At 45.9% G+C, this 21,673-nt stretch overlaps 1 protein-coding gene across 7 annotated transcripts in view; it reads left to right on the forward strand.

The window, feature by feature from the left end:
* large2 (LARGE xylosyl- and glucuronyltransferase 2) overlaps positions 1-21,673 on the forward strand; it is a 292,118-nt gene that overhangs the window by 234,592 nt on the left and 35,853 nt on the right. For all 7 annotated transcript variants that reach the window (XM_060923414.1, XM_060923412.1, XM_060923418.1 and 4 more), the window contains 3 exons: positions 3,358-3,635; positions 3,980-4,062; positions 6,614-6,737. In XM_060923414.1, the coding sequence (XP_060779397.1) occupies positions 3,358-3,635; positions 3,980-4,062; positions 6,614-6,737 (485 nt within the window). The remainder of the gene's footprint in view (positions 1-3,357; positions 3,636-3,979; positions 4,063-6,613; positions 6,738-21,673) is intronic.

A 21,673-nucleotide genomic window follows, 5' to 3' on the forward strand; every position in this document is an offset into this window, starting at 1 on the left:
CCAAATAAAATATCCAGCACAAATTATATATGATAGACATAAATTAATAATTTATAAATTTTATTTTAAACACGTTTTTAGTTAGCGGGACTGCAGCTTACCACCTCTCCCGCCCACTCCCGCATTGTGCACTCCCCCTCCCGCCCGCGCCCACAATGAGCTTTCAAAATTTGTCCCGCGCTGCACTGCTTTGCGTTGGGTCCCGCGGGAGTGCAGGGCTCTAATGGGGAGAACATGCAAACTCCACATGTTGGCCACTGGGCTCAAATCCAGAACCTTCTTGCTGTGAGGCAACAGTGCTAACCACTGCACCACCATTCCACCCACCACCGTGCCGCAACTTTCTCTTTATATGGAAGAAAGAGCAACAATTAATTATCATTATAAATTGACTGAGCCACTGTGTATATGTATTTTTTTTATCCATATCTTGCAAGTTATTAGCTTGTTTTTACTAACAGCACGTTCATGACACTTTAAGAAAGGAAGGTAGAAGTAAATACGGATAAATAAGAATAAGGATCTCACATCAGAAGTAGATACTATTCTAAAGTATTGGCAAAATATCTCCACCTGCTGTCTTAACTTTTGTGAGGTGTACTTATGGTATCGACTTCTTATAGCACCATGAAATTTAATCCTTAGTCCATTTGTATTAAAAATATTATGGAAACTCATTCCTATACAGATTCTTATTTCTGAAGTCCATATGGCAGCCAAATGAATGAATGATTCTAATGCCCTCAAATTAAAGTGTGAATCCAATTACTGTTCTTTTGTTCTTTCTTCCGTGTAAAGTCAAAGTTGCATAAAACCTCCAGCATCATCTTATATGTTCTGACGTATGCCTTTCTTTCATATGGTCTCCAGCATTGGTTTATAAAATGTTATATCATGCAATGCTTATGAATGTGTTATAAAAGCACTGTGTAGTTGCCCTTCAAATAAAGTGCCAATAGGTTGATGAAAAGAAGAAAAGAACTGGTGCACATTGCTTGACCAACTGGGGTTTGTTGTTAGCTCACTATTTCTATTTTTTTAAGATGAAAACTCTATAATTTTCACTGAAAAAAAAGCCACTTCAGAAGTAGCAAATATCTAAAGGGAATTCCATCCTGTCGGAAACTAGGTATTAATGGAGGCATTCATGAGAAAAAAGTTGAGCTCAGTCAAACAAACAAACAATCAATGCAGAAATAAATAAGTTGTCAGCAGCATAATTGTTTTGAAAGTGGATAAATGAGGATTATTATGCCTGAGTGATAGGTGGATAGCCTGCTTTGTCTTTGCAGAAGGGAAGGAGACCAAGTGCTCATTTAGTGTTCTACTGTTAATCTGAAAATAAGTGCTAAATTCATTAAAGTCATTAGCATAAGATGCAGTTCGGATTCGGCTGCTTAATGGGCCAGCAATCCAGATGAGTCTTTGTGCTGGTGATGCATTACACTGCTGATGAAAAGTCAGAGCTTGTTTACGTAGCTTTTATTAGAATCAAAATGGTGATGAATATTTCCCTCTTAACCTCAGGCTGTCTGCACTCCTCCATCTGTGTGTGTGTGCGTGCGCGCGTGCATACGCGCTATAGTTTTTTGGATCCGTATACGAGCACCTCTCCAGTTTCTTTCATTTGTGGTAATAAGAGTAATGAATGATGCCTCATGGCAGCTCTGTATGTGTGTGTGTGTGTGTGTGTGTGGGAGAGAGAGAGTGGACATGGCAACGAAAATATATTAAAATCACTCATGCTTTGGAAAACATTTTCCATGCAATACCAGAATCTGTTTATAGTTAAATTTAATATAGCATCCATGAAATGAGTTAGTTCCTGTTATCATTTGTTATAGCTGCTATAAACTGTCATTCTCTCACAAGCCTCTTTCTTTTTATTTCTCTTGAAGACAATAAGACAAAAATAAGACCAAAGCTTGTGATATTAACAATAAACCAGAAAATGCTAAGTCCTCTGTCCTGAAGCCAACCTGTGTCATAAAACTCACTGACTGTTACAAAGCTGTTGTAAAATATTTACTGACTGTTACATCAGATAAACCAACGATATGGGTGAAATAGCCTGTCATATGGAAACTCATTACCTGTGAATCTCCAAATGAAATTGTTATACTGGGAAATATAATAAAATATACCTGGAGATGGCATGTGGCTCGGTGGGTATCATTGCCACCTCACAGCTCCAGGGTCCCTGGATTAACCCTGAGCTCAGGTTACTCTCTATGTGGGGTTTTGTACATTCTACCTGTGTTTGTCTGGTTTTCATCTGGGTTCTGGGTTTTCCTCCCACCATCCAAAAACATGCCGATATTTGGATTATACTCTAATTTGCCCCATATGATAAATGAGTGTGTGTATGTGTTCCTGGGATTGAACTCTCCCACCTTGTGCCAAGTGTATCTCCACACCCCTGCAGAACCTGGAGATCTTCTCCAGGATAAAGTGATTACTAAATATCAGTGAATAAATGGCTGAATATGTTAATTATACTCAGAGTATTTCTTTTTAGTAGTGTTAATATACTTTTCTCATACTTATATAAAATACAAGTTAATCAAAAAGTGTTCCAACCACTTCATTTTAGGTACTGGACATTAACAGTAATTTTAGAGAAGAGAAATTTGTCAAAAACAAAATGGAGTTATGAAATAACTGGGGTTTGGGAGAAAGACCATGCTTGAAGCTCTACTTTCCACCTAATTAACTTCCTATCAATTCCCATGTCTGAGTGACACAGTTTCTTCACCTATTATCTCCCATTCTAATCCATACTATTCAATGACTTAGAACCAAGAGCCTTTAGAGAGAGGCTTGGCTATCTCACACTAAGTAACACCATTCATAACATTCATAACAGCTCTGCAATCACTCTTCATGTCATTTATTTAAGGTCTGCACTCACAAACATTGTTTCGTGACATTTCCATTGTGCCTAAAACTCCATGCCTGAAGCTCTTCCTCCTACTCATCAATCCCTCCTCCTTCCCACTAAGAATATTTGATGGGTGGTGTGTCTATCTAATGTAAAGCAGAACCCACCAAACTCCACCCCAAGTTCTAAGAGTTCTACCACTTTGACAGTTCCATAATCATTCTTCATGTCAGTTAGTTGAAGGCATGGTCTGCACTAGAGGATAAGTTGGTTTCACAATGCTGTGGTGTCTGTCAGAACCACTAGTTATATGATTAAGAAGATTCAGTAGCTTTTTTGCTAAACAATGGTCCACCAGCAATGATCTAATCAAGCATTGCTAAATATGGCTGATTCTGATCTCTTGTTATGATGCTGTTATGAAAGTCCTGAAACCTGATAGCAGTGAAATCATTCCTGAAATCATGTGATGGCAGATGGCCGCTCCTTGCTCCTTGCTCCATGTCTTCTGGAGTCCACGGAGACGCGCTTCCTCGAGCGGGAGGTGCTCGCATCCCGGGTTCGACAGGTGGAGGAGGAGAACCGGCAGATCCGTCTCCAACTCAGTCAATCACAGGGCCAGACAGAAGGTAACTATGGCAACCAGCAGTGGGTGGCATCAGCAGATACAGGAGCAGAGGATGTGGAGAACACAGCGGAGGAACGGGCCAATCACAGCAAGTGTGTCCGCTCACCTACTGCAGAGAAGTGTGAGGTAAGAGGATTGAGCGCACTGGTTTAGCCATGCGTTTAAATGTGGTTAAATCAACTGGACACTGTAGCATTATGGGGATATTGGCTCTTTATATAGAAAGACATAAGGGGAGATGTAAATTGTCAGTGAAGCTTCAGGGGAGATATACCTTAGCTTTTAAAATGTGTAAAACGAAGTATAATCATCATTGGAACATTAAGACATCATGATGTATGTCTTAGTGTTCCAGTGATGGCTTAGCTATAGGAAAATGAAAGCATAAAACATTTAATTTCTTAATGTTTTCTGCCTGAATCAGTACAGCTGATTTGCATTCTTAATGCTCTTTGCCTGTGTGCATACAGCTGATTCATGTGGCATGTGTGTGTGCGGGTCACAACGCCAGCCGAGATGTGGTCACTCTGGTCAAGTCCATCTTATTCCACAGGTAAGCACAGAACACCAAGTTCAGTTAGTTATTAAATTTCATCTTCCCTTCATGACTTAGTACTTGATACAGTAAAAAAAAAAAAAACTAGCTAGTACTCTAGGTTCAAGTGAGGCTCACTCTAATTGGAAAGATAAAGATTAGTATGTACACTATATGGCCAAATGTTTGTGGACACCTGATCATCACAACTGTATGTGGTGCTTCTTCAAACTGCTGCCACAAAGTTGGAAGAACACAGCTGTGTATTATGTCTTTGTATGCTGTAGCAGTACAATTTCCCTTCACTGGAACTAAGAGGTCCAAACATGTCCCAGCATGACAGCATCCCTTTTCACAAAGCGAGGCCAATAAAAACATGTTTTACCAAGGTTGGAGTGGAAGAACTCAAGCAGCCTGCACAGAACCCTAACCTCAAACCCAGTGAACACCTGTAGCATCTGGAATGGGATGGGATGTTCAAAAAGCAAATATGGGTGTGATGGTCAGGTATCCACAAACTTTGGCTATATAGTGTATATACAGTAGACAGTTATATTCTATTTCTGTTAATGATACTTTAACACTGATTCTTATGATGGTACCAACTGTATATCCTTTACATTTTTAGCTCATCCGGCCGCAGGCCAGGCTGGATGAGCTTGTACGATCACATGTTGTCCGTCCGTCCATCGTCCGTCCACAATTTACAAAAATCGCTACTCCTCCTACAGGATTGATCGGATTTCGATCAAACTCGCATACAATGTTCCCCAGGTGAGTGTGCATAAAAGTTGTCAAAATGGTGGCACCACCTGTCATAGAGTGTCTTGCAAAAGTATTCATCCCCCTTGGTGTTTGTCCTGTTTTGTCGCATTACAAGCTGGAGTTAAAATGGATTTTTGGGGGGTTGGCACCATTTGATTTACACAACATGCCTACCACTTTAAAGGTGAAAATTACTGTCTTATTGTGACAAAAACAGTAATTAAGATGAAAAAACAGAAATCTGGAGTGTGCATAGGTATTCACCCCCTTTCGTATGAAACCCCTAAATAAGAGCTGGTCCAACCAATTCACTTCATAAGTCACATAATTAGTTGATTAAGATCCACCTGTGTGCAATCAAAGTGTCACATGATCTGTCACATAATGTCTGTATAAATCCACCTGTTCTGGAAGGACCCTGCCTCTGCAACACTACTGCAACTGTATGTCAGAGACAAAGTTGTGGAGAAGTATAGATCAGTGTTGAGGTTATTAAAAAATATCTCAAACTTTGAATGTCCCACGGAGCACCATTAAATCCATTATAGCAAAATGAAAAGAATATGGCACCACTACAAACCTGACAAGAGACGGCTGCCCACCAAAACTTACAGACCGGGCAAGGAGGGCATTAATCAGAGTTTCAGCAGGACAATGACCCTAAACAAACTGTTAAAGCTACACTGGAGTGGTTAAAATGGAAACATTTAATTGTCTTGGAATGGCCTACTCAAAGCCCAGACCTCAATCCAATTGAGAATCTGTGGCATAACTTGAAGATTGCTGTACACCAATGCAATCCATCTAACTTGAAGGAGCTGGAGCAGTTTTGCCTTGAGGAATGGGCAAAAATCCCAGTGGCTAGATGTGCTAAGCTAATAGAGACATTTTCCAAGAGACTTGCAGCTGTAATTGCAGCAAAAGGTGGCTCAACAAAGTATTGACTTTGGGGGGGGGGGGGTGAATACCTAAGCACACTCCAGATTTCTGTTTTTCCATCTTAATTATTGTTTATGTCACAATAAAACAACAATTTTCACCTATAAATTGGCAGGCATGTTGTGTAAATTAAATGGTGCTAACCCTCCCAAAATCCATTTTACGGTAATTCCAGCTTGTAATGCGACAAAACAGGACAAACACAAAGGGGGATGAATACTTTTGCAAGACACTGTATTTACGATTTTATGGGCGTCTGAAATTTTTGGGTGACTCATCACATTAAATGCTACTCTTTGTAAACTGCTGGGACATTTTCACTGAAACTCACCCAAAAGACTCTAAAGACATTCCAACAAGAATTGTTCACCAGGTGGCGCCACTTACCATGGATGAGGCTACAGAGGGGTCACGTGCAATTTCACAAAAATCACTCCTCCTACAGGAGTGATCAGATTTTGATCAAACTCATATGGAATGTTCCCCAAGTTGGTATGTATAAAAATTGTCAAGACGGTGGCGCCACCTGTCATATTGAACATTTTATGGGCGTTTGAAAACTTTGTGTTACTCATCACACCAAACACTACTGTTCGTAAACTGCTAGGATGTTTTCACTGAAACTCACCCAGAAGACTCTAAAGACATATTCCAACAAGAATTGTTCACCAGGTGGCGCCACCTGCCATGGATGCGGCCACACAGGGGTCATATTCAATTTTGCAAAAATCACTATTCCTCCCACAGGATTGATCGGATTTCAAACTCACACACAAGAACAGTGGCCGGTATGAGCTACAGCCTCATTGAGGCTTTTTTTTTCAATCACCTTTATTACTCTCTTCTGTTTGCCTTCTCATTCCAGGAGAAATCCTTTGCATTTTCATTTTATAACGGACACGGTGGCCAATCAGATCCTCAGCACATTGTTCCAGTCATGGATGGTACCATCAGTGCAAGTCAGCTTCTATGATGCTGATGAGCTGAAGGTAAAAACCTCCAAAAATCTCATCACAGCTTTTGTTTAAAACTTCACTATTTGATCTCAAACCAGAATATTAAAAAAAAGCAGGTTTCAGCAGAACAGTTAGTTCATTAGCCAGTATGTATTCTTTGCTACCTACCAGTGGATTGACCCATGGTATCTATTCAGATTACTTATCAATACAATAATTAAATAATATTGGCTGGCTTTGAGTGGTATATCAGATATATTCCATTCAGCTAGCATGATACTGAATGAGTCAAAGACAAGTTTAATATCATGCTAGCTGAATGGAATATATCTGATCTCATCTCATTATCTCTAGCCACTTTATCCTGTTCTACAGGGTCGCAGCCAGCCAATATTATTATTATTATTATACTACATACACATTTGATGGAACAATTATAGATTTTACAAAAATTTAAGAACAGGGGGGTAACTTACAAATATTGAATGCTGATTCTGATGGAATGTAATTGAATGTTCTGTCAATCCAGTGTACATGTACAAAGTCAAAGTTCTAACAATAAAAATGGTACAAGTCCAAAAAGCCTGAACAACAACCCAACAAACAACAACAATAGCAAGTGCAACTGAGACTCCTCTAAAGTTACAGAGTCTCTCTCTCTCTCTCATATATATATATATATATATATATATATATATATATATATATATATATATCTCCAATATAGCTTTTATATCCAATTATATATATATAATTGGATATATATATATATATATATATATAAAAAAATTGGATATAAAAGCTATATTGGATATATATATATATATATATATATATAATATATACAGAGAGAGAGAGAGAGAGAGAGAGAGAGAGACTCAGTGTAACTGTAGAGGAGTCTCAGTTGCACTTGCTATTGTTGTTGTTTGTTGGGTTGTTGTTCAGGCTTTTTGGACTTGTACCATTTGTCCAAATTGTGTTGTACACAAGCTATATCCAGGTTGACAGTTCAAGTTCAAAGTTACTTTTGGTAGTCATTAATTGTTGCATTGCAGTTGTTCTAAACAAAAGGGCTTTGCTGAGTGAAATCCACGAGTGAAGTCCTCTTATAAAAGTCTCCATCACTTTTCCTCACCTCCAAGTAGAGCCTTGACAATATTTCCGCTATTGCTCTCTTTTCCAGTTTTTCAATGTCTGTTGGTATGTTTTTCTCTTGTAAATATGCATGAAGAATATCCAGTGTATATTTAGTAACCTTTCAGGGGTTCAACATGTCTTTCTCTTTAAATATTCTGCTTTTAATGAAGCGGACCTCATGGCCATGTTTGTGTACAAATTATCACAGTGACTCGCTAGTGCAGAAGTTTTACATCTCTGACGTGTCTCTTTTCCAGTTTTTTCCCCTTCGGTATCCGCTGGTATGATTTTCTCTTGTAAATATGCGTGAAGAATATCCAGTGAAGTTTTGGTAGCCTTTCGGGTGTTCAGTGCGTCTTTCTCTTTCAAAATTCTCTCTAAATCTTCTTTTAATGAAGCAAACCTTGTGGCCATGTTTTGTACAAACTGTCAGTCACTTGCTAGCGCAGAAGTTTTATGTATCCAACATGTCTCTTTTCCAGTTTTTCTATGTCCGTTGGTATGTTTTTCTCTTGTAAATATGCATGAAGAATATTTAATTAAGTTTTGGTAGTCTTTTGGGTGTTCAGCGCGTCTTTGGTTTCAGTTTATTTATTTGGTACTTACTCTGAACACTGAATTAACCCCGTCTTCTCTCTCTCCCGGCCAACATAGAAATGATGTGTGCATGCGCAGCAGAAGTTTTGTCATTGGATCTTCGCATGAGCTCCGAAGTGTGACATCATGTTGTCTGGACAACGTGCAATATTATAACAATATTGCACGCTCATTCTCCATTGGGGATAGTGTCGTAATACATGGAGGATAAGCGATATGATAATATTGCATACCATCAGTAAACCCACTAGAAGGGAATAGAATACGTTTGTATTCCATGGAAAAAGTGGCCCGTATGTATAATAATAAAATATATTTTATATTGGATAATATATGATACATTTGTTTTGTCTATATTCATAATTCCTGTGGGTGGGCATCATGATGTTGCAAAGGTCACTGAAGCTGTAACTTTATTTCACTATATTAAATATACAAAAGATGCAAATAGGAGGGTTATTTTAAATAATTGAAATGTCTTTTCAAAGCAGAAAGCATCGTGAGCTGTTTACTTAGATGAAAAGTCCATTTCTGCTCTCGGAACATATTTTAACCTCCTAGGGCTTAGCGGTCACATGCGTGGACAGCACTTTATGGAAATTCGGAACAAGAATCCACATATGTGGACATACTTTTTCTCTAAAAGTACATCTTATCAAAAGATGATGCTTAGTTTTTATTCTAATCAGGTTCTAATAAGCCCAAATAGCAAAGAGAAATACAAAATGCATGTAAAAAAACAGCTTGGGCCTTAGGAGGTTAATAACTAAAACTAAGTTAACCAAAACTTGCATTATAATGTTATCACTTTACAATATACTGTACCTACAGAAAGTCACGTAAACCATGCAACATCTATCATATAATGTGTGACTTCTAAACATGCAGTTCCAAATTAGCCTTTATACCTAAAAATGTGATTGTTTAAATGACAAAGATATGTGACACCATTCTTTCGCTCTGTTCAGCAACTACCAGTGAATGTCCCATTAACCCAAGGCACCTTATTAGATTTGATAGTAATACAATTATAGTGTTTATTTCAAAGTATCTAAAGTGTCTTCTTTATATTTCAATTACTAGCAATATACAGTAAGGGTGGCATGATGGTGCAGTGGTTAGCACTGTTGCCTCACAGCACAAAGGTTCTGTGTTCGAACCCCATGGCTGATAGGGGCCTTTCTGTGTCGAGTTTGCATGTTCTCCCCGTGTCTGTGTGGGTTTCCTCCGGGTGTTCCAGTTTCCCCCGCCGTCCAAAGAGTTGCAGCCAGGTTAACTGACTACTCTAAATTGCCCTTAAGTGTGAATGGTTGAGAGGGGAAAACCTCTATAATAATCCATTAGAAGGCAATGGGAAACCACTACTGTAATTCTTCCCTATAAAGTTTGATGGCTGGAGCTGTCAGAGTGACCTTGTCACTGTAGTGATATGCCAAATAGATAGACAGAGCAATATACAGTGTCACTGAAAAGTTTGGATACACTGACACATTCATAGTAATGAGTAAGTGTGTCCAAACTTTTGACTGGTACTCTAAGTAATGATGGATATTGAGGCCCCAAAGCATGAGCTGGATGCTTGACCTTCCACCTGATGGCAGGTGAGAGCATTAATAATAGATGGTGACATTTTTATTTCCTATTCACAAAGACCAGTCATTTATTTACACTTATTCTACCTCAGGTCAAAATGAAATCTAATGGGTTCCATGGGAACAGAGCCAGGTTGAACACCAGGTAGTACTGACCATCAAGCCCAAGTAGCCTGACAAAGAGTGAATGATAGTGTTCTGGCCCCTCCCAGGGGTGAAACCTGCACTAATTACCCTGCTGATCTCCACAGTAGCTGTGGAAGTAATGTCAAAATTCTTGGTTCAATCTCTCCACCAGCCAGCTGGACTCTGCGAGCCAGGGGTGAAGCTTACGTTGATGCCCAGTCTTTCATTAACACTCTCCAGACTTGTGAGGTTGAGGGCCCCAGTCCGAAATGATATCTTCAGGAAGGCATACAGGCTGAAAAATTATTGACCACTCCTAGCATGGTGGAATAAAATCCAGTGTATGAAATCTACTCAGAGATGCATCCATGGCCTTGGGGTATGGACAAAGGTTTCAGCTTGCTGGCAGGGAGCTGTCAAGATATCTTAGCTTGAGCAATGAAAGAAGACTTACTGCATATAAACTGGGTCACCAGTAATGGTCAGACAGGACCTGTACCATTCTTGCTAAACCCAGATGTCCTGCCACAATACATGTGTCAGCACAGTTGATAAGCTTACCCCATCTTCCAAGATGGTGGCGCGTGTGGTTGCAGCGGCTTACGGCTCTCCTTTTCAGTGCTCTTTTTTTGTTTGTTTTTGTATTTCTTTCTTGCTTGTTTGCGCACCATCAGTTCTGCGAACATCCAGACACTTTTAGCCATTGGTGACCAACACCAGATATCTGTTTCGAGTGACTTTCTCTTCACGCATAACATCCCAGATGACATAGCGAGACCACTGGGCTCTCCATGGATTGTTGTCGGGTCTAGGAGGCGGTGCAGACGAAGGAGGGAGAGGAAGCAGAAGCAGGGCCGTAGGTCCGGTGCTATGCTAAGGCTAAGAAAACAACCACACAAGCCACCTCTACCGAGCCTGTATCTCTCCAATGCCAGATCCCTGGTGCATAAAACGGATGATCTGGAATTACAACTCGCTGGAAATCGCTATGTTCAGGACTGCTGTGTTTTAATTATCACGGAAACCTGGCTTCATCCGGAAATACCCAATGCTAGCTTGCAGCTAGCAGGCCGCACTCTGCTTCGCTGGGATAGGAATGAAGACTCCGGTAAGAACAGAGGAGGAGGGCTCTGTATTTACGTGCATGATAATTGGTGTAACAACAAAACAATTATAGATAAACACTGTTCCCCAGACCTCGAGTACATGTCTGTAAGATGCCAGCCTTTTTTTCTTCCGAGAGAGCTAACTGTGGTGAATGTCACGGCTGTGTATATTCCACCCAATGCCTGTGTAAACACAGCACTCTCTCTCCTGCTGAACACCGTTAACAAACAGCAGCGGGCCCACCCTGATGGTGTTCACATAATCGCAGGAGACTTTAATAAGGCCAACTTGAAGACTGTACTGCCGAAGTTTTACCAACATGTTAAGTGTTCTACTAGAGGGGAGAACACTTTGGATCATGTTTACTCCAACATCAAGCACGCGTACAGAGCCATACCCCTCCCCCACCTTGGCCAGTCAGACCATCTTTCCCTCCTGCTCTCCCCAGCCTACACTCCCCTCAGACGCAGAGCCAGGCCCACCACAAGGACTATCACAACCTGGCCTGACAATGCACTCTCCAAACTACAGGACTGCTTTAAACAGACAGACTGGGACTTATTTGAACACCAGGAGCTGGAGACATCTACAGGAACAGTGCTGGACTATATCAAGTTCTGCATCGGGAATGTGACGGTGGATAAAAACATCTGAGTCTTCCCAAACCAGAAACCCTGGATGACCAGCCAGGTCCGCTCACTCCTCAGGGCTCGCAATGCTGCCTTCAGGTCAGGTGATAGAGCTCTGTACAGAGCCACTCGAGCTGATCTGAAAAGAGGAATAAATAAAGCCAAGGCGGACCACAGGCTGCGCATAGAGTCCCACCTGTCCAGCAACAACACACAGGAGGTGTGGCAGGGCATTCAGGACATCACAAACTTCAGAGACTGTGATGCGCCAACAGGAGACTGGAGTGCACTGCTAGCAGAGGAGCTAAATCGCTTCTTTGCTTGCTTTGAAACATCTCAGCAGCACTCATCTGCTCCTGCCCTGCTCCCACCACCACACAATTCCTACACCACTCCTTTCACTGTACAGGAGCACAATGTCAGACGGGTGCTCCTGGCAGTGAACCCCAAGAAAGCTGCCGGCCCAGATGGTGTACCTGGTAAGGTGCTCAGAGCGTGCGCTCACCAGCTCGCCCCTACCTTCACCAGGATCTTTAACCTCTCCCTGGCTCAGGCAGTCATCCCGCCCTGCCTAAAATCTGCAACAGTAATCCCAGTGCCAAAGAAGTCTCCCGTCACCAGCCTGAATGATTAACGTCCTGTGGCCCTCATCCCGGTAATCATGAAGTGCTTCGAGAGACTAGTTCTTCAGCACATCAAGGACCACCTCCCCCGAGACTTCGACCCTTACCAGTTCGCATATCGCACAAACAGATCCACAGAGGACGCCATCGCCCTAGGTCTCCACTCTGCACTAAACCACCTGGAGCAGCAGCAGAGCTACGTCCGCATACTCTTTGTGGATTACAGTTCAGCTTTTAATACAATAATCCCGGACATCCTTATTAGAAAACTGGACACTCTCGGCCTCCCCCCTCTCACATGTGCCTGGATAAAGGACTTTCTTACTAACTGGCCCCAGACTGTGAGACTTGGCCCCCACTTCTCCTCCACCCACATGTTGAGCACCGGCTCTCCACAGGGCTGTGTACTGAGCCCCCTCCTGTACTGCCTCTACACCCACGACTGTAGTTCGACCCACAACAACAACCTCGTCGTCAAGTTTGCTGACAACACCACAGTGGTCGGACTCATCTCAAAGGGAGACGAGGCAGCCTACAGAGAGGAGGTCCTGAAGTTGGCAGGACACTCAAACTAAAGAGCGAGTCACGCAGCTTTTAATTCCGAAGAGCCGCTGGGAATTGGTATTCCTGGCGGCTCACTTTAATCCCATGGCTGGACACCTAGGGCAGGATAAGACACTAGCCCGAATAATGGCCCGATTCTATTGGCCGGGGATTCGCGGCGATGTCCGTAGGTGGTGTACGGCGTGCCGCGAATGCCAGTTAGTAAATCCAGCAGCCATTCCAAAAACGCCTTTGGGCCCTCTACCGTTAATCAAGACCCCGTTCGAAAGAATTGGGATGGATCTCGTCAGGCCATTAGATCGGTCAACACGAGGGTACCGCTTTATATTAGTTCTGGTGGACTATGCAATGCGATACCTGGAAGCCGTGCCTCTTCGCAAGATCTCATCACGCAGTATTGCGGAGGCACTCTTCCGCGCCATCTCCCGAGTTGGAATCCCGAAAGAGATTCTGACTGATCAAGGCACCTCGTTTATGTCACGAACACTGAACGAACTGTATGGGTTATTGGGTATTAAGCCGATCCGCACCAGCATGTATCACCCACAAACGGACGGTTTAGTTGAACGGTTTAATCGCACCCTTAAGAACATAATTAAAAAATTCGTAAGTGAGGACGCGCATAACTGGGATAAATGGCTCGAACCCTTGTTATTTGCAGTGCGAGAGGTCCCCCAAGCCTCCACGGGGTTCTCCCCGTTCTAATTATTATATATGCGTAAGCTGTGCGGCATTTTAGATGTGCTGCGAGAAAATTGGGAGGAGGGACCTTCACCAAGTAAAAACGAAATTCAATACGTTATTGATCTGCGCGCAAAACCCCACACACTCATGCACCTAACCCAGGAGAATTTGCGGCAGGCCCAAGAACGGCAAATCCGCCTGCACGACAAGGGTACGCACCTTAGAGAGTTCGCACCGGGAGATAAAGTACTCATACTGTTGCCCACATCGAGCTCTAAATTAGTTGCCAAGTGGCAAGGACCCTTCAAGGTCACACGGTGCGTCGGGGACGTCGACTATGGGGTGAGGCGAACGGACGGGTGGGGCGCTACAGATTTACCACCTCAATCTACTCAAACTCTGGAACGAGGAGGTCCCCGTAGCGTTGGTGTCGGTGGTTCCGGAGAAGGCGGAGCTGGGGCAAGAGGTTCAAAAAGGCACATTGACATCATATACCTCTCCAGTCCCCTGTGGAGACCACCTCTCCCCGACCCAACTCGCGGAGGTCGCCCAGTTGCAGACCGAGTTTTCGGACGTCTTCTCGCCCCTGCCCGGCCGCACCAACCTCATAGAGCACCACATTGAGACACCCCCGGGGGTGGTAGTGCGTAGCCGCCCTTACAGGCTACCCGAACACAAGAAAAAAGTGGTTCGGGAAGAACTCAAGGCCATGCTCGAAATGGGCATCGTCGAGGAGTCCCACAGTGACTGGAGCAGCCCGGTGGTCTTGGTACCCAAGGCCGACGGGTCGGTCCGGTTCTGTGTGGACTATAGAAAAGTCAACACGGTGTCTAAATTCGACGCATACCCAATGCCTCGTATTGATGAGTTGCTCGATCGACTCGGCACTGCTCGCTTTTATTCGACACTGGATTTAACGAAGGGATACTGGCAGATCCCCTTGACTCCACTATTCCGAGAAAAAACGGCCTTTTCCACACTGTTCGGTTTACACCAATTCGTCACACTTCCGTTTGGGCTGTTCGGGGCGCCCGCTACGTTTCAGCAGCTGATGGACAGGGTCCTCCGCCCCCACGCCACCTATGTGGCCGCCTACCTCGACGACATAATCATCTATAGTAATGACTGGTCGAGGCATCTCGAACATCTGAGGGCCGTCCTTAGGTCGCTGAGGCGAGCGGGTCTCACAGCCAACCCGAAGAAGTGTGCGATTGGGCGGGTGGAAGTACGGTATCTGGGCTTCCATTTGGGCAACGGGCAGGTGCGTCCCCAAATTAATAAGACCGCAGCAATTGCAGCCTGCCCGAGGCCCAAGACCAAAAAGGGGGTGAGACAGTTCCTGGGGCTGGCTGGCTATTATCGGAGGTTTATACCTAATTATTCGGACGTCACCAGCCCACTGACTGATCTCACTAAAAAGGGGGCACCAGATCCGGTCCAGTGGACAGAGCAATGCCAGCGGGCTTTTTCTGAGGTAAAGGCCGCACTGTGTGGGGGGCCACTTTTACACTCCCCTGACTTTTCTCTCCCCTTTATGTTACAGACGGATGCGTCGGACAGAGGGCTGGGGGCTGTTTTGTCCCAGGAGGTGGAGGGGGAGGACCGCCCAGTCCTATACATCAGTAGGAAGCTGTCGGTGCGTGAGGGGCGCTACAGCACAATAGAAAAAGAGTGTCTGGCAATCAAGTGGGCGGTCCTCGCCCTCCGTTACTACCTGCTGGGGCACCCTTTCACCCTCTGTTCGGACCACGAGCCCCTCCAGTGGCTCCACCGCATGAAGGATGCCAACGCGCGGATCACCCGTTGGTATCTGGCACTCCAACCCTTTAATTTCAAGGTGGTCCACAGGCCAGGGGCGCAGATGGTCGTGGCGGACTTCCTCTCCCGTCAAGGGGGGAGGGGGGAGAGTCGGCTGCAGGCCGGACGGCCGCCGGGCCTGAGTCGGGCGGTGGGGGTATGTGGCAGCAGGGGCGTTGTCAAGCACCGGTCTGTGACAGGAGAGTGGAGTCAGGGAAGGTAAGTGGCAGACTCACTACACCTGATGTCAATTAACCTGTGTTTGTGTGTGTCTTCCCAGTGACCACGCCCTACTTAAGGAGGGAGAGCGTAGAGCAGAGGAGCTCATCCCCGAACCAGACGCTGGTTGTGTGTGTGTCTGTCTGTATAGTTTACGAGTTGTTCACTGAAAAGTGTGGCAATAAAACCCCTGGTTATGAACCTGAACTCTGTCCTGCCGTCCTCTGTGCTCCACCCACCCATACAAACGGTTACAAGCTCATTGTTGACTTCAGGAAGCACAGCACCGACCTAGCCCCCCTCTACATCAACAACGTGTATGTGGAGAGGGTCCACACCTTCTGGTTTCTCGGCGTCCTCATCTCCGCCGACATTTCCTGGTCAGTAAATATTACAGCAGTCATTAAGAAGGCTCAGCAGCGGCTATACTTTCTGAGAGTCCTCAGGAAGTACAACCTAAACTCCAACCTGCTGCTGACCTTCTACCGCTCATCCATCGAAAGCCTGCTGACGTACTGTATTACAGTATGGTACGGCAGCTGCACTGCTGTAGACAGGGAGAGGCTCCAGAGGGTAGTTAAGGCAGCACAGATCATCATTGGCTGCCCTCTCCCCTCCCTGATGGACATTTACACCTCCCGCTGCCTTAGCAGAGCTAAGAACATTATCAAGGACAACTCCCACCCTGGCTTTGATCTGTTCGACCTGTTGCCCTCAGGGAGGCGCTACAGGTGCATCAGGACAAAGACAAACCATTCCAAAAACAGCTTCTTTCCAAAAGCCATAACTGCCCTGAACTCGGATATGCTCTGATTTTATAGTTCATTTATTTTACTGTGTGACTCTCCTCGTGCAATAATTTATAATGTGCAGTACTTTATAAGGTGACTCTCTCTGTGCAATACTTTTATAAAGTGCAATACCTCACTCCATAATGTTAAACACAACACATTCACCTCACCTCAGGACTGTGCACCTTACACACAGCCCATACACCTCTAGTCTGTGCACCTTACCTTACCTTGCAATACTTCATAAATGTGTAATATTTTATTTTATAATGTGACTCTCTCGTGCAATAATTTATAATGTGACTCTCTCTGTGCAATACTTTATATGTGCAATGAGCAATACCTCACTCCATAATGTGCAACACAATACATACACCTCAGGACTGTGCACCTCCCCCCCCCCCTTTTTTTCCCCCTTCCTCTCTCTCTCTCTCTCTCTCTCTCTCTCTCTCTACACGCTGTTTGCACTGTTATTGGAGATGCTTTAATCTCATTGTACATGTGTATAGTGACAATAAAGGCATTCTATTCTATTCTATTCTTACTGCTACAGGGACATACATCTTCTCAGGTAATTTATCACTCTATGGCCTTGCTGATGTATTTGAAATTGCCTGGTCAATCTCCCAATGGATGTGAAAAACCAGGCAAGTGGCCTTGATAATAGGTCGTGGCTTGGGGTCCACTTTTGCTGGGTTGTGCACTCCTGACAAGGTATCCACCTAGCTGTACTTGGATCCGCATCTGTAAGATATGATAAATGTGAATGAACAGACGAAAGTACACAACTCACCTGGCTTGACAAGGAGAAATGCATCTCTTCAGATGACAGCATGTACTCTAGGATGTATTCTGGAAAGGTTGAGGAAGTGTTGAGGGTGAAACTGACACTTCACCATCTTAATGTAGAGACTGTGCTCCAGGACAATACTCATCTGACCCCTGTGTTCCTCCAGGCTGTGAGAATACACAATACAGAATAGTTAAGGGGAGACTTTGAACTCTACCTTTCCTGAGCCCAGAAGTCTACAGTACATAGCAGAAAAGAGCATAGCTGCATAAAGTTCTTGCAGTCTCAGACCAAATGTTCTGCCCTAAAGCAGCCGGCAGCCCTGGAGGCAATCATGACTGCAACATACATGTAGCAAGTGTTCTAGGTGGGTGGAGCACAGAAGCACGGCAGTCCAGAACTGAGTTCTCAAAAACTCGTTTATTGTAGCTTTTCAGCTTAACTACACACATGCACGCACGCACGTACACAGGTATCCAGGTTGGGAGACTCCCCCTTCTTCTGCTCCGCCTCTCCTCTTATAGGGCGCAGTCACTGGGGAAGACACACAAACACAGGTTAATTCCCGTCAGGTGCAGTGATTCCGCCACTTACCTTCCCTGACCCTGCCCTCCATTCACAGACTGACGCTTGACCACGCCCCCACTGCCACATACCCCCACCGCCCGACTCAGGCCAGGCAGCCATCCGGCCTGCAGCCGACTCCCCCCCCCCCCCCCCGACGGGAGAGGAAGTCCTCCACAACCATCTACGCCCCCGGTCTATGGACCACCTCGAACTTAAACGGCTGGAGTGCCAGATACCAACGGGTGATAAATGCTGGTGCGGATCGGCTTGATTCCCAATAACCCATACAGTTCACGCAGTGTGCGTGACATGAACGTAGTGCCTTGATCAGTCAGAATCTCTTTGGGGATTCCGACTTGGGAGATGATGTGGAAGAGCGCTTCCGCAATACTACGTGCGGAGATATTGTGAAGCGGCACTGCTTCCGGATATCGCATTGCATAGTCCACCAGAACTAAAATAAAGCGATACCTTCGTGTTGACCGATCTAATGGCCCGACGAGATCCATCCCAATTCTTTCGAACGGGGTCTCAATTAATGGTAGAGGGCGCAAAGGCGCTTTTGGGATGGCTGCTGAATTTACTAACTGGCATTCGCGGCATGCCGTACACCACCTACGGACATCGCCATGAATCCCTGGCCAATAGAACTGGGCCATTATTCGGGCTAGTGTCTTATCCTGCCCTAAGTGTCCAGCCATGGGATTAAAGTGAGCCGCCTGGAATACCAATTCCCGGCGGCTCTTTGGGATCAAAAGTTGGGTTATTTGTTCCTTAGTTTGAGTGTCCTGCGTCACTCGGTATAACCTATCCTTAATAATGGAAAAACAGGGGAAAGACGGGGTGGCGTTTGGCTGGAGCATTTGACCATCGATTACTCTCACTTGGTCAAACGCATGCCGCAGAGACTCGTCTCGCAATCGCTCTAATGGAAAATCCGCGAGGGATTCCCCGAGAGAGGGAGGAGAAGCCTGCTGCTCCTCACTCTGACGCGGTGATGACATAGACGGCTCTGTGACAGCTGCTCCCGCCAACGCCACTCCGGGACCTCCCCCCACTGAACTACGGCAGGACCCACTCTTCACTAAGTGCGTCATTAAATCCCGAAATCCTGGCCAATCAGTCCCCAAAATTATGGAGTGGGTGAGGCGAAGATTAACCGCCGCCTTTACTCTAAATTTCTCCCCTCGAAACAGAATGTGGACCGACACTAAAGGGTAGTTGTGAACATCCCCGTGCACACAACACCTTCACCAATTGTGCTGTCCCCAATGCCTCGTTTTGCACCAGGCTTTGGTGGATTGAGGTCTGATTACAGCCGGAGTCCACCAAAGCCTGATACGTATCCCCTTGCATACTCACCGGTATGCGATACGCTCCGGCCCGATCGAGGGCGGTTCCTGGCGCGTCGGGGATCCGGACCACCGCGCCCACCTCCATCGCCGAGCACTGATGCTGGAGGTGCCCTGGCTCCCCGCAGCGCCAGCACACCGGCCCAGGCTCTCTCTCTGAACCGGTGTTCCGGATATCACTCACCTGAGGAGGGGAAGACACGGAAGTAGGGAAACGGTAGGACACCGCGGGTGCGGCGGGCCGGCTGGGGTGGAGCCTGGCCCCGCCTCCACGGTGGGGGAATGGGGCGAGGGAGAGGAACAGAAGGGGAGAGAGAGGGAGGGGAGAAGGGGAGACACGCTATCCTGCCGTTGGAACGGCCGCCATATGGTCCTCCGCCAGCTCAATGGCCTGATCCAGCGACGCCGGGCAATGGCACTGGACCCACTCCGCGGTTCCTTCTGGAAGTTGAGCGACGAACTGCTCCAGCGCCACCAGATCGATGATCTCCTTGGTGTCACGGTTGTCGGCCCTCAGCCACCGGCGGCAGGCGTCCCGGAGTTGCTGGCCAAACGTGAACGGCCGACCGACCTCCTCCAGGCGCAGTGCGCGGAAGCGCTGCCGCTGCTGCTCCGGAGTGCGACCCACGCGCTGGAGGACGGCCCTGCGGAGGTCCACGTAGACCAGCCGGCTGTCGGCGGGGAGCTGTAGCGCGGCCAGCTGCGCCTCGCCCATGAGCAGGGGGAGGAGGCACGCCGCGCGCTGTTCCACCGGCCAACCCCACGTCTCTGCTGCCTGCTCAAAGAGAGCGAGGAAGGCCTCGGGGTCGTCGTATGGGCCCATCTTCATTAGGGTGAGGTGGGAAGGGCCTGCGGCGGTGGAGGTGGTGGACCCTGCCGACGCGAGTAGGTGCCGGAACGCCTGGCGATCTTCCTGCTGCGCCAGGGCCTCAAACCTTTGCTCCTGTTCTTCCCGGAGGGCGACCAGCGCCTGGTGCTGGCTCTGTTGGGCCGTGGTGAGGGCATGGATCAGGTCCTTGAAGGGGGAGGACTCCATGGGGCTGTTCTCTCCTGCGCTCCGTTCCCGGGTTTCGGCACCACTGTAGCAAGTGTTCTAGGTGGGTGGAGCACAGAAGCACAGCAGGTCAGAACTGAGTTCTCAAAAACTCGTTTATTGTAGCTTTTCAGCTTAACTACACACATGCACGCACGCACACAAGTATCCAGGTTGGGAGACGCCCCCTTCTTCTGTTCTCCCTCTCCTCTTATAGGGCACGGTCACTGGGGAAGACACACAAACACAGGTTAATTCCTGTCAGGTGCAGTGATTCCGCCACTTACCTTCCCTGACCCCGCCCTCCATTCACAGACCGCTGCTTGACCACACCCCCGCTGCCACAATATATAATTACATAGTCCTCGCTCACCTGAAACTTTATATTAAACAAGTTAATTATATCAGGTGACACAGTGGCACTGAGGGTAGCATTGCCACCGCATAGCATGGGTTTCCTCCATGTAGCCAAACTAGGAAGATTGGCTAGCTGAATTGTTTGTTGGTTAGAATGAGTGTGGACTGGCATCACATCTGGGGTAAGTTCTCCTACTTTGTACCCAGTGTTACCAGGATAGGCTGTGAATCCACACCAGGATACTGAGTTACTGAAAGTGAGTGAATTAATTATATCATATGTGGACTATGTAGATATTACTCAGCAGCCCTATATAAGCTATATATACTCAATATTTAGCTGGGAATGAGCTGTAAGTGTTTTGAATTCTAGCTAGATGTAGCACTGAGAGGGTGCTCCTGAAGGTGGGCCTGTTGCTAAAGCATGTTGGGAGGTTTTTTATTTTATTTTATTTATTTATTTATCCATCCATTATCTGTAGCCGCTTATCCTGTATAGGGTCACAGGCAAGCTGGAGCCTACCCAGCTGACTATGGGCGAGAGGCAGGGTACACCCTGGACAAGTCGCCAGGTCATCGCCAGGCTGGCACATAGAGAAAACAATCATTCACATTCACACCTACGATCAATTTAGAGCCACCAGTTAGCCTAAGCTGCATGTCTTTGGACTATGGGAGAAACCGGAGCGCCCGGAGGAAACCCACGTAGACACGGGGAGAACATGCAAACTCCACACAGAAAGGCCCTTATCGGCCGCTGGACTCGAACCCAGGACCTTCTTGCTGTGAGGCGACAGTGCTAACCACTATACCACCATGCCGCATTTATTTATTTATTTATTTATTTATTTAAATGAATGTACTTTACAATGCAAGTATCATGCATTTTTTTATACATCATAATTTTATGTCAGGCAGCACAAAGCTAGTAATGCTTGCTGCTTTTGTCAGTGGAAGCCATCAGTTTGTGCACACTGCAACATCCTGATGCTAGCACTCTCCCT

The sequence above is a fragment of the Neoarius graeffei genome, chromosome 6 (assembly GCF_027579695.1).
Source record: "Neoarius graeffei isolate fNeoGra1 chromosome 6, fNeoGra1.pri, whole genome shotgun sequence".
Classification (NCBI taxonomy): domain Eukaryota; kingdom Metazoa; phylum Chordata; class Actinopteri; order Siluriformes; family Ariidae; genus Neoarius; species Neoarius graeffei.